Here is a 13,298-nt window from a genome sequence, read left to right as displayed (position 1 = left end):
ATGACCTGCAGCTGGAACACCTTTGATTTCCAGAGACATCATTCCTGCAGTAATATGTACACATCCAGGGACAGCCCTGCACACGCAGTTGCTGCAACATCTTGGAAAACAGGTGTTGATGGACTATACAAGGAATCTCTGAGGTTTGCTTTTTAGAACCGAACCCAAACTAGGCTTGGAATATCCTAGTCAACCTGGAATATCATTGTAAGATACTTCTCAGGTGTGTTCCTGATCTTTCAAAAATTCATATTAAAATGCAGAAAATGTTATTGTAAGGAAGACTGGTATTTATCTTCAAAGAACAGCTACAACTTAAAAATACACAGAACACTTTCTCCCAGAAAACCAGAGGGTGGATCTCTTAATTTACATTATGAAAAAATAGTATTCCAAAGTATGAAAGCAGTGTACAAAAATAAGGAAAAACTTCAAAATCTTTAATAAAAATATTAAAGTCTTCAGATTAACTTGATCTCTTGATGTGCTTTGTCGTGATAAACAAAAATAAAACAGCAGAATCCCTTAAAGCCCAAACAGAATTTGAGTTACAAAATAACTTGGAGTTCTTAGCTATTTACAACATAAGGGCAGAAAGTGTTATTTTAAGGTGCAGGCACAGAAACAAGTTCTTGTGTGATAAGAAGCTGACTTACAGCCTAAGGATCGTGGATTTATTGTAGCTCTCTGGGTATGTATTTTCACCACAAGGTAAAAGCAAGAGAATATTAAAAGAAATATCTCACATTTGTACAAGACAAGAGCTTTCATATGTGTGAGCAGTTCACAGGCACCTTAGCTTCCTTTATGGACAAGTGTGCCCTTTGCAACCACATTTCTGCACAGAAGAAACCTTCTCTTGTAGGTGAGCCATCATAGCCTGTAGAAGGGTATTAAAGAGCTCACTTTGCTAAAGCTGAACACTGTGGGGCATTCCACAAGGATTAACAGCCCCAAGTTAAAAACAGTTCCCAAATAGCACTCAGGTTACCACTTAGTCACATGTGTATTTATGAGGTTTACACTGAACCCTTCCTGTAGCTGTAATGTGAAAATTTTAAGAAAAAAATTATTAGATCAAGCATTCTCAATATTCAGGTTTGGGTTTTAAGAAGTACTGCACAAAGATCAGTTACATGGCGCATCCTCAGACATCCCTTCTTGAATTCAGTCCTCTGCTGAAAAATAATCTTCATCTCTCACTTCTCTGTACTGCATTGAGGCCTCTCCCTCTGGTTCAAACCTGAGCATTTTTATATTCAGTCTCTCTGCAAGCTTCTGTGCTGCCAGCTTGGCTTGCATTTCCTGCATAAGAAAAAAAAAGGACACAAGTTAGAAAAAGTGTTCATCTGTCATTGTCACAGAAAAATTAATATATTAAAGTCTAAATTGGACATCATAATATCACCAATTCCAGAGTGGGTTTAATTAAAAGTTTTAGTCACTAGCAAAGAAATTTCAGGTTTCTTTTCACACTTATACATAACTGTGCTATTATTATTTGAAGACCCTTTTATAAGAGTTAAGATTGCCCATGTGGCAGTCCTCACCTTTGATACACTAATGTCAGTTTTTACAGAACAAAATCAGTTCACATAAGAGAGCAACTGTGCACAGTAAACATGTAGCAAAAACAATGCTGGTCCTTCAGCAACCTCAGCAAAGAATGTCTCCATTTTCCAAATAAATTGCCTCCCTTACAGATGATGAAAGTAGCAAGTGCTTTTAAAACAGTAAGCAGACACTTTTACAATAGTGTCTAATTAAACATTAGCTTGACACTAACTAGAAAGTCAAAATTCATTACAACAGCATCTGAAGAACCTCAGAACTTGGATTCTTCAGACACAGCATAAATAAAGGCAAACACAGATACTTGCATGTTATAAGAATAACAAATACTGCTAGGCCTTCATTTATGCAAGGGCAAAAAACTGTTTAAAGACTAATAGGCAAGGTATACATTTAATTTCTAGTCAGAGGTGAAATAAGTGCAGTAAGGTTAGCATATCAACACACAAAGATTTTGTCTAATGTAGGAATAACAGTTTCAGAAGGCATTAATAAATTCTTTAATTATATCATTAAAAGAAAAAATACATTACAAAGGGCCTTTCCTCAAAGTCTGCCCATCTCAATTCATCATCATCAACAGATCCCTTTATCTTTTCTTTTTTATGATTGATCCTGATGCTATAATTACTTTTCAGACCAAATAGTAAATTCATACCTCATAAGCTTCTTTTTGCTGTATCTGAATTGCTATGGATTCCTCCATGGGTAAGAGCTTAGCAGGGGAGTGGTGAAGTGGTGGCAGTCGAGCTGCTGTGATATCATCCAAATGTTTCTTATCTCTGAGTCGTCTTTCTTCAGCAGAAATTGGAGAGCCAAGTCCCCCAGGGGATCGACTGGATGAGGAACCAAGAGATGACCCACTGTGCTCTCCTGATAATCTTATGGAAGACATAAAACACATAAGTTGTGACCCAAACTTGCAGCACAAGGTTGAACACCTTCAGTTCCAAAACTTATTTTTAACGTGCAAGAGTTGAAAAGAAATATGAAGTACTATGAAAACAGACACAAATGAAAAACAAGCAACACTCAGAAAACCCACAACTGTTTCTCTGCAGAGAGACAATATCACAATTTACACCTGGCAGTGAACAGGTATGGCAATTTATTAGCAAGCTGAAGTAGCAATGCTTTGGGAGTCACATGAAGTACAAATTGCTCCCAGTACAGACAATGTGAACTGTAACTTCCCTAGAAGCGTAGGAAAAGCAAAAGGCTTCCTGCTATTAAAGTCTACACATTCTAGAATTGATCTACAGGATTTTTGCCAATTGTTTCATAGTTTTGCAGCTTAGGCTATGAAATTCTGTGAAGGTTCATGACAGTTGCTTCAAATGGGTAGAATTAGGCCACTGCTCAATACTGAGATTCTGTGGCACTTAATACTAAAGAGAAACATATTAACTCTCTGTGTCATGAGACTCTCTTTAATTATGACTAGAAAATGAAGCCATCATGCTTATTCTGTACCATTTCCAATTTTATACACATTGATTATCTCACAAAGGGTTTTTCTATCCCATAATACTTACACATTTGTTTTAAATTTGCTTTTCTTTATGACTGGGTTCTTGGCTCGAGCCTCCAGAACTTCAATGTAATGTGGTGTCTTGGGATACAGGCTTCCAAACACATTGGCCTTATGTTTTGCCACATTCTGCCCTTTTTCCAATATTTTTTCACTGTTACCTCCATCTACAATTGTAATTTTTTGAAAGGCATCAACCAGAGTGTCTTTGCTGTCATCCAAAGTAGCTCCACTTTCTGTACCATTTTCAGTACTGCTCTGAGAGATGTGCTGATCATTTTTCAGATGACTGTTTGTGGCTGATGTGGAGACAACTTCAATAGAATGATTCTGATCTTTTTTAACAGTCTTTACTTCATCATTTTTCTTCTGAGTCCTTTGATTTTCCAAAACTGTACTTGTGGCATCTTCCTCAATACATTCTGCCTCCTGCCTTTTGGAAAGAATCTCAGAAACTTCTTTAATATTAGAGTTTTCATTAAAGTCTGAGGAATCTTCACAGTTCAGTGCACCTTTGTTTTCCTGTTTGCTTGTATTAATTTCCTCCTGTTTTGCCTGAAACTCCAACCTGACAGCAGATAACAGCTCAGCAGTCCTGGTTAGTTCCTCCTCTTGTAAAATGGCAAGCTTCAGCTTTTCAGCAAAATCAGAGATCTTCTTACCCTTATCTGGAAGCCTAGAAATGAACCTCCTAAGACCAAAAAAAAAAAAAAAAAACCACAACCAGAGTATAAACAATCCTATTTCAATCTGAGATACAGAAGTGTTCTCTTAGAATACTTAGAATAGCCAGTGAGGGAGGGTTTACATTCTAATATCAGCTTCTTATTTACATTACAGATTTCTGAAAATGTTAAGATGCAAAGCACCTACAACCCAACCACGTGTTTTCACTGAGTGAATCACAAAATTACAGAATGGTTTGGGTTGGAAGGGACTTTAAACATCATCCAGTCCCACCCCCTGCCATGGGCAGGGACACCTTCCACTATTCCCAGGTTGCTCCAAGCCCCATCCAACCTGGCCTTGGGCATTTCCAGGGGTGGGGCAGCCATAGCTTCCCTGGGCAACCTAGCCAGGGCCTCATCACCCTCATAGGGAAGAATTTTTTCCTAATATCTAATCTAAACCTACTCTCTTTCAGTGTGAAGCCACTCCCCCTTATTCTGTCACTCCATTCCTCTGTAAATAGTCTTGTCCCATCTTTCCTGTAAGCTCCCTTCATATACTGGAAAGGCGCAATTATGTCACCCCGGAGCCTCTTCTCCAGGCTGAGCAACTCCAGTTCCCTCAGCCTTCCCTCACAGCAGAGCTGCTCCCTCCCTCTGCCCGCGGGCTGCGGGCCACAGGGGCACGCACTCCCCGCATTCCCGGCAGCCGGAGCGCCAGGCGGTCCGTGCGGCCTCTCCGGTCCCCGCAGGACGGAGCGGCTCGTCCTCTGCTGCCTGCCCCGCCCGCCCTCACCTGTCCGCCAGTAGCCGCTCCTGCCGCCGCAGCATGTCCCGGAGCTCGGGCAGCGCCCGCCCGCGCAGCCCCGGACCCGCCGCCATCGGCGCCCGCCCGGTAACGACATGGGCGTCGCCATCTTGCCGGAAGCGACGGCAGGGCGGCAGGGCCCGCCTTGCTCGGAACGCGAAGGCGACACGGCCCCCCGAGGGGGGACCAGGGACGAGGTTGGGTGGTGTGGAGAATGGGAACAACAGCTGAGGAAATGTGTTTTATTTCCTAGCGAACATGGCAGCTGTAATACTTGCGGAGAAGCAGCTGAAAGGCTGTTTTTTGTTTTGGGAACAATTTGACATCTTTTAGCAATGTTTTTTGGCAGTAATTCTGCTTCTTACCCCTCGGAATTCCTTCAGGATTCTGATTTTTCCCCCTCCTCGGACACCGATCTGTTATCTTTCTATCATAAGTTTTTTGACACCTTTTTACTGGGGGAATCAATAAAGTCTGAAAATGTGTTTTTTCTGCAGAAACAAATTATTATGGAAATTTCTGGTATCGTTTTTGGGCAATATATATGAATTTAAAATTCAGGGATTTCATCTTTTCTTGCCTGTGTTGTGCTACATTTATTATACTTTATTTTAAAATTTTATTACTTTCCCTTTTGAAATATGAACCTTAGAACAGATATGTTCCAGACACATTTTTTAAAGTGAATAATTAGCACAATTTTACCACAGTATTTGAAGGGTCACACGTGCCTGACGTGGTGCTTGTCCCCTATCAGTACGGGCGGGTCCGGCTGCGTGAGGCTCATCGCACATCCCAGAGTCACAGAGTCCTTACTGCACAAACGCAGCATCCCAGAAAAATTCCAGGTCAGCCTGGGTGTGACAGGCTGTGCAGAGCAAAGGCAGGATGTGTCCCTGAGCTCAGCATTCTTAGCGAACTCAAAAAGCTGCAAAGGCTGAAATGTCTCCCCTGTTCACAACTTGATGTTTCCATGGATGAGAGCTGTGCTGTTTCCATGTGTCTGAACAGCCCTTAGCAGAATGACAATTCGCGTTAAGGGCTCAAGGTTTACTTTTCAGAGGTCTGTTAAAGTGTTTACATGGCCTCTATTTTTTAACTTGTTCATGTATGATACAGAGACTGAACACAGAAGCTCAGACTGTGGTATAACACTAACTCCAGACCTCCCGAACTGGCACAAGCACCCTTAGGAAGCCACTCCATCCATAGCAGTGAGGTCACGGTGAGTGGGGGCTCCCAGGTGGCAGCTAACAGCTTTTTTAAGTTGATCCCAGTGGAGATTTCTCAATCTGAGCAACAGAGAACAGACACATTTCTCAGAGGCTGTTAAGAGGGTTGTTTTACGAGCAGGACGAAGGCAGGCCCAGCCCAGAGGGACTGCAGGAGGAAGCACTCCAAAATGTCCGCCTGCCCTTTGTTTGCGCAGCTGGACGGCCCAGGGAAAGGCTGAGGGCCAGGGGAAAATGAGATTAATCAAGTAGGCAGCTACCCATGGAAAAAACACCCCAACCAGGGTGAGAAAAGCTGCTCGGTGACGAGCTGAAGAGACCGTTTCACTGCCTGTTACTCACAACCTGGATCATCTCCTGTGAAAAATCCCTCGGGGAATTTTGCCTGAAAGTTCAGGGAAGAGGAAATCACTGAGTTTTTCACACCAGGAGATCCCCTGCTGTTAAAGGACACAAGTCCTTTGAATTGCTGCTTCTGTAATGCCGGGTTAAGTTATGCCATCTATTGAACATTTCTTGCTTTTTAGCCTTTCTCCTCTGCAGATAGGAGAAAGTGGGAAGGCTGAGCAGGGAAATCACTTCTGCTCATAGGAAAGTGAAAGTCTAGAAGGAACAATCTCATTAGACCACTGCTCTGCACTCACAAGATGTTCAACTGCTTTATGACATGTACAGAAAAGTAATGCCAGTATTTACAGTGGGTTTCAGCTTATGTGCTAAACTGCATAAACATAGGAAAAAATAGAGCAAAAACTGAATAAAGTGCTGGAAATCACAACTGATCCTTCTGTACCTCACATAGAATACCATTCACCAAGTCTGTATTGGTTTAAGGTCATTGAGAAGGAATATTGCTCATCTTTACAGCTAGGGAGTTTAAATTTTGAAACACTGTTTACAGTTCCAAAATGATGAACAAATAGCTGAAATTTGGAAGGTGCTGAAACAAATATATTCTTGTTTATAAAGAGGTGAGCAGCATCTAAGTACACTGTAATTGAGATGGTATCAATTTAGGAACAAATTTGAAGAAGGAAAAATGGATTTATGCTTTTGCAGTCAAGGAACAGAAGTATGGGGCACTTGTGGGACTGAGGAAAATTATCCTTAGGCATTGCTTCCCCTGGGGTGAAATACAGGTGTGCAGGAAAATCCTCACTGCCCCCACTCTGAACATGAGTAATCACATTCTACAGCAAGTTTGGTTTTAGGACTTTACTCTTTCTTCTATTGGGAGACTGACAGACTGTCATTATTTGCAGCGCACAGTCATGTTTTTATGGTTTCCCTCAGAGTGTTCTTGGCATGTTTGAATACAGGATTTATTTTGTATCACTTAAATATTTGATCAGCATTCAGGTGAGCTAAAAATGTAACAAAACTGGGGGTTAATATTTTTTACATAGTAGGCTTTCCTACGTTTCCTAACTTAGGACATTATCTTGAGCTGTTACTAAATAGTTTTTGGTGAGTTGTTTTCTGTCACTAGATATCTAGAGTTAAATATAATTTATTCTGCAACAGCATGGCTGGAATTGCTAGGCAATTCAGTATTATTTCTACAAGAAAAGTTCAACTATATAGAATGTTACTTCATTAGGAAAAGGGGCAAAAGAGACTTTAGAACATAGGTTTTGCGGGGGTGTTACTTTTATGGTTTCTCTGCTCCTAGGTGGAAATATTAAGAGGCAGGAGGAGAGGAAACAAGCCACACAGACAAAATAAACTACCCCCAAAATAGAGGGGGAAATGGTGTATTTGGAATTTAATTATCTTTTATTTCATTTAGGAAAAAAAAAACTTTTTATCAGTATGATTCACCTTCATAATAATTCATTTTCTTTAAAAAAACCACAAATCCCTCCCTTAACATTATTTCTCTAGAAAAAGCCCCAAGCAATTTAAAAGCAGATCTATATATACTGACAGCTATCAACATACTGCTTTACATATGGGAAGCCACTGTCAGATCATTGTAGTGCCCACACACCACATGCCTTTATAGAATACTGTAACCTCAAAAACCTTCACTTCTACCTATTTTCTCTTTAAACCATCAGGTCCCTTTTTCTTTTGAAAATGTTCACATACCTTGAGTAGTAGATGGCTGCTATCACCTTGTTTTCTTGTGTTCCTTCCATGTTGTAGTGTTTGAGGTAGGACTAGAATGGCCTTAACTCAGGTCTCTTAAGCACATTTCTTCTTTTACACATGCAAATAGCTCCAGGTGCTGAACGGGAATGAAATAAAATGTAAGTGGAATGAAACTCTCAGCATGTACGTCTCCATTCTGTGGAGCAAGATTTCCTGTGCAGAATTACAGGCTTAATGCAGACAGAACTTATTCCTCATCCGTCCATGTCTAAAAGTCTTCAGATGTCAAAACAAGTATTTAAAGCTCTCTGAAAAGCATCCAACTCCTACAGCTCCATGTTGTAGGTTCAGCACCGAGCACTGCTGGTCTCCACAGGACTTTATGAGGTCCTGTTGACAATCTGTACTGAATACACATACCAAGGGAAGCATTACTTGAGCAAAAAACTTCACATTCTTCATCTGAGCACTGCAAACCTGCAACGTTGTGACTGTAATGTTTGCATGACCTCTTATTTAGTTGACATGCAGATTGCTTTATTGTGACAGTCTTAAAAACAAATCTCTATTTCAGAGAGTATAAATAAAGATTGGCCACAGCCATCCCACCCTTATACTGCTGAAGCCTGGAGAGCATCATCCCAATGTATTCAGGTGTTTTCTGCAGGATCTGAAGCTGCTGGGTTGGGTTTTTTTCGCAAGAGCTGTGCTGCCCAGTTCTTGTTTATCCTGTGCAAGTCAATAGTTCTTTATTTTATGAAAGAATTCATCTACTTTTGTTACTTGGCTTTGAGAAGGAGTCTGTAGCCAGGGAGTGCCTTCCTGTTCTCAAGAGCCCATCTGCCAAAGGAAACACCAACAGGAACATCGAGGCTCCAGAGGAGCCGCTTTGCATCCACACGTGTTTTGAACAAAGTTGTGCAGAGTAACAGTTGGCAACCTTTTAAGGCAGATTTCTTTCTAAATGACCGTTGACACAACAGAATAGCAAGTTTAAATACAGTATTTATTGCAATTTATCCTTTTCACGTCCTACATACAGGATGTATTAAAAGCATACAACGTAATGCATTATTTATACAGCATATATGAAAACTGTATCCCAAAATACTTTCCAGAGTATCTGGAATAAATCACAAAAGAATACTTATCATGGTACAAATGTAGTCATACAATTGACTTACATTTAGTGCACTTTCTGGGACCTTTCTATATGGCTTTTATTGCTGTTTACAGAAATTTTACTAGTTTCTGAAATTATAGTACTAATTAACTCAATCTCAAATCAACAAAATTTATACAGAAGTGTTACAGTCTTTTCAGTCAGATTTGTTATTATCTATGCTAATTTACACTGCTGCCGATTTCACTAGAAAGCTCTATATTTTCATGTAACACAATCATATAAATATGGTTCCTCTCCTGTTCTTCAGAGTTACCAAATTTAGACCAGTAGTACAATGAAATGATGGTCACCCAGTTCACTGCTCTTAAAATACATCATAGGCTTCAGTCCTTAGTTGGTTTAGAAAAAAATACCATATTTCATCAAACAGTCAAGACAGAATTTACACAGAAAACTTTTACAGTAAAAACTTAAGGCCTTGCTGCAGTCTTGGTAAAGTCTCAAGTAGATTATCATAATTTTGCAAGTCTCAGAATTAGAATAGCTTGTATTATTTTCAGAGGAGATCCTCTATCAAAACAGAATGAACTTCCTTTTGAAGTCTGTGTCAAAACAGCATTTTGACATTTTGATACGTATCCTGTCCTCTCCTACCATTCACTGAGCACCTCACAGTCGTCAGGTTCTGTTTTCTGAATTCTGGCCAAAACTAGAAGGATAAAGGATTTTCACTTATTTAAACTTGTTATTCTCTTTTACAACAACATGCATTTCCTTTTATCTAAAAATATCACCTTCATCCATTTACCTTCAGTTTGAAGGTAACTTTTACAAACCCTGGTTCACAATTAAATTCCTGAAATATAAAAGGACTATTTGGGCACGAAAATGCTAAAAGACATTATGTAACAACCTAAAGCTCCATCCCGAGTGACCATTAATATACCAGCTGGGATTAGTTTTTAATGTCTTCTGCTTCCATAACAGATACTGTCCAAATATTTGCTGTTATCAGCCACTAGATGGAGATACAATTCCACAGGCACAAATCTTATCCCTGACACTGGAGTTGAGTCACTACTCATCATCTTGTGGGTTCAGTATGAGGTCAATATTATTATTTTAAATACAGCTTTAGTAAGTGTACTTGATTTGAATAGACAGGACTGCATTTAAGAACTTGCATTAGCCTGGAGATAAAAGCAATCCCTTTGTGGAGCCCTGTGGCAAGGTCAATACCCCCCGGGACTGGCTGAATGCAAGAACAGTATTGATCATAGAAAACAAAAGTTGTTTGTTTTCTGTAGTTACTGTAATTAAAAAAAAATCCTTCATTTATATTAAGAGAACTACAACAAAATATTCAAAATTCAAGTTCACTGAGACTGGGAGATCAAAACAAGATGTAAAGAAATCCCCTATATATTTAAACAAGTTCAGTACTAGATGCAGTCATTCCTACTGCTACATGAAGCCAAGGATAAGATTTTAAGTGCTTTGGGAAAAAAAATACTCAAAACCCAAAATCCTGATTCAGGATTGCTGTTGCTGTAAGAATTGCAGGGACTGCTGCAGGTTGCAATAGGCAAAATTCTGTTTAATGAAAACTGCTTCCTCTAATGGAAAAGTAAATAAATAAGGTGTCAGGGGTTTTCCTACACAATTACTATTGAATGTACCACCAATGGCCACTCTGTCCCACGACTGAGGAAGTGCAAACCACTGCCTCAGTCCAACAAAGCAAATTCCATTATAATCTGCTCTGTCAGTTACTGTTTCGAGCAACAAACACAACATTCACCTTCATGTGTGGAGGGAATTGGTTGGAACAGCACAGTTGTGTCTCTCCCTCCCAGCAAAGAGTGCTGGGTACAAGGGAGCTGCCCCCAGGTGAAGAGAGCCCTCGACTATGCCAGGTCTCTGACAGGTGTGATCTGCCCTCCCAGTTTGTACAGGGGCACATGGGGAGCTCCCACACTAATGCCCTCTGCCAGCATCACTTCAGGTCGTACTGGCAACACAATAGATTAGAGCTTCATCACACAGACAGAATTACGACACAATTGAAGAAAACAAAAACTGTACAGCTGTACAAATCCTTCCTTGCAGGCATTTGGAATGACACACTGCACTGGGCAGCTTCTGAAGAAGCAACATTTGCTGCTTCACTTACCCCGCTTCTTCCATATCCCCCTCACAGTCAACGCCAGTAGTAACTTCAGAGACAAAGTTACTAAAAAGCTGCTTTCAGGATAAATTTAGCAAGACTCCACGCTGCTGTTCTTCTCTATGAATTGATAACAATTTATCTAATCAAGCTGCAAAGGCGCAAGTTATCTGCTCCTATTCAGAGAGCACAATGACTTGACTGCTCAAGATGTGCTGTTCTTTGCGCTGAATTCCAGCACTCTCTTGAACGGGGTGTACGTCCTCACTGGCCTCGGGCTCTCAGGAGATCTGTTCTCAGGACTTGGACTGTTAAGGAGACAAGAAAAACCTTAGAGATTTAACATCAGAGTATCAGACAGCTGGGCTCAAAATGCCATGGCAATGAACTTGTGCCCTGTTTGGATACTGAGAGGCTAAAATTAATTAGTGTACTTGATATGTTTCATATTTCTTTTCTATAATGCAACAAAGAATATTTGATAAAAACTGTGGCACGTACTGGCACATTGACATGCAGGCATTTGCTGGAGCTCATAGTGGAATGTCCAGCAATAAAATTACTAGGACTAAGGATCCCACAACAAAAAACCACAGCAATATAGTGTTTAAGAAGATAATTAAATGATCCTGCAACAAAAAAGACAGCAATATTACATTTAACAAGATAATAAAAGGATTCTGCAACAAAAAAACCAGCAATGTTACATTTAAGAAGATAATTAATTATGAAAAGTAATCCCATGAAATTTGAACTGTACAGAGGTATATTTTCACAGACATAAACCTTAAAAATTGAAAAAATGTCTGATAAGTAGGGGCTGTGCTTACATATAGAGAGGCCACAGAGAAGACCTATCTTTGTTGACACCCTGAGTGAAAAACACTGTTTTAAGGTTTCAAAAAACATGCCATTAAATTATGCTTTAGGCCAAACTCTGAAATGAGTACATTTTTAAATTATCAAGGAAATTTTACTTCGCTTGCCGATTTCATAGCAGCTTGCTGATTCCATGTGGTGATTTAGACTCCTCCAATTAAATGATTCAACTTGCAGGGCAGTTAAGAACAGCTTTACTTGTTGGTACTTCAAGTAACATGCAGTGGTCCTGATTAGCTTAGTGTTTTGTTTTCTGTTTGGCCCTTCCCTGTGGTGACTTTGGGATGAAGATTCAAGTGCAAGCCCAGAGCCGTGTTCCCAGGGCTCAGTGCAACCCTGAGCAGTGCCCAGGGCAGAGGAAGGGGAGGAGAAGGAGAGGCACAATTCCTGATCTTTACAAAGCGAAGCTGCAGAGCCACTGGCCACCACAGAGCAGAAACAATGCTCTGGTGCAGAAGTGGGAACGTTTGGGTTTACTAATATAGCACCAATAAGGGACATTATGGGGAATTTTCCTACGAGCAAGCCAGAAAAACAAATACCTGTATGGAAGGTCACATTCTACACCAGTATCTCTGGTCTCTATATTGGTCTTTGGTTGGTTTTCCATTAAGTAGTCCAGTTTATCTTGTAATTCTTTATTCTGGAAAATAGTAATTTTCATCCCAAGTTTATTTTATTTAAATTATGTTATGGAAACAAGGAAATAAAATTGCTCATTGCCTTCACCCCACAAGAAATAATGTAAAAGTATTGACTGAAAAAATGAAAGAATCCTTAGTTCTGGGAAAAAAATATAAATTAAACCAACAATTTTATTCAGAAGCTTCTGGTTTAAGTCATTATAATACCATTATAAAATTTTAAGTTAAGAAACTTAGCATGAATATTGAGAATTTATTACATGCATTCCTCATGTGACTGGTGTCGTAAGTTTAATTTTCATTTGAAAATACAAATACATATACATCAAATGTAAATGTAAATATATAAATATGCAAGTAAATATGTAAATATGCATGCAGATAACACCGGATGACATTGGTTCAAATTTTATTTGGTTTCATAAAATAATCACAACAATATAAAAGGTAATGCCTTACCTCACATTCTAAGAAAGAGATTTTTTCTAAAAGCTGTACTATAAATAATTCCTTTTCTTTTACTTTCTTCCTTAGCATTTCAATCTATGAAGAAAAATGAAGCAAAGACATTTACTTT

The 13,298-nt window shown here is 39.6% G+C and overlaps 1 protein-coding gene and 1 long non-coding RNA gene across 8 annotated transcripts in view; both read right to left on the bottom strand.

The window, feature by feature from the left end:
• Positions 1-703: 703 nt before the first annotated feature.
• LOC113947601 (myocardial zonula adherens protein-like) overlaps positions 704-13,298 on the bottom strand; it is a 56,764-nt gene continuing 44,169 nt past the window's right edge. For 5 of the 7 annotated variants that reach the window (XM_027644334.1, XM_027644335.1, XM_027644337.1 and 2 more), the window contains 3 exons: positions 13,181-13,264; positions 12,620-12,720; positions 11,404-11,506 (listed from right to left, as the gene is read on the bottom strand). In XM_027644334.1, the coding sequence (XP_027500135.1) occupies positions 11,404-11,506; positions 12,620-12,720; positions 13,181-13,264 (288 nt within the window). Of the gene's footprint in view, positions 1,306-2,230; positions 2,454-3,107; positions 3,795-8,892; positions 11,507-12,619; positions 12,721-13,180; positions 13,265-13,298 lie in introns of those variants that run through there. The other 2 variants (XM_027644339.1, XM_027644333.1) reach the window with 2 other exon arrangements.
• Positions 5,648-8,311, bottom strand: LOC113947602. Its single transcript, XR_003527818.1, has 2 exons — positions 7,903-8,311; positions 5,648-5,871 (listed from the first exon to the last, which is right to left on the bottom strand). It is a non-coding gene; the product is annotated as an uncharacterized LOC113947602 (long non-coding RNA).

The sequence above is a fragment of the Corapipo altera genome, unplaced genomic scaffold (genome assembly GCF_003945725.1).
Source record: "Corapipo altera isolate COAL_440 unplaced genomic scaffold, ASM394572v1 50, whole genome shotgun sequence".
In the NCBI taxonomy this organism is placed as follows: Eukaryota; Metazoa; Chordata; class Aves; order Passeriformes; family Pipridae; genus Corapipo; species Corapipo altera.
This window is presented reverse-complemented; position numbering and strand designations above follow the sequence as displayed.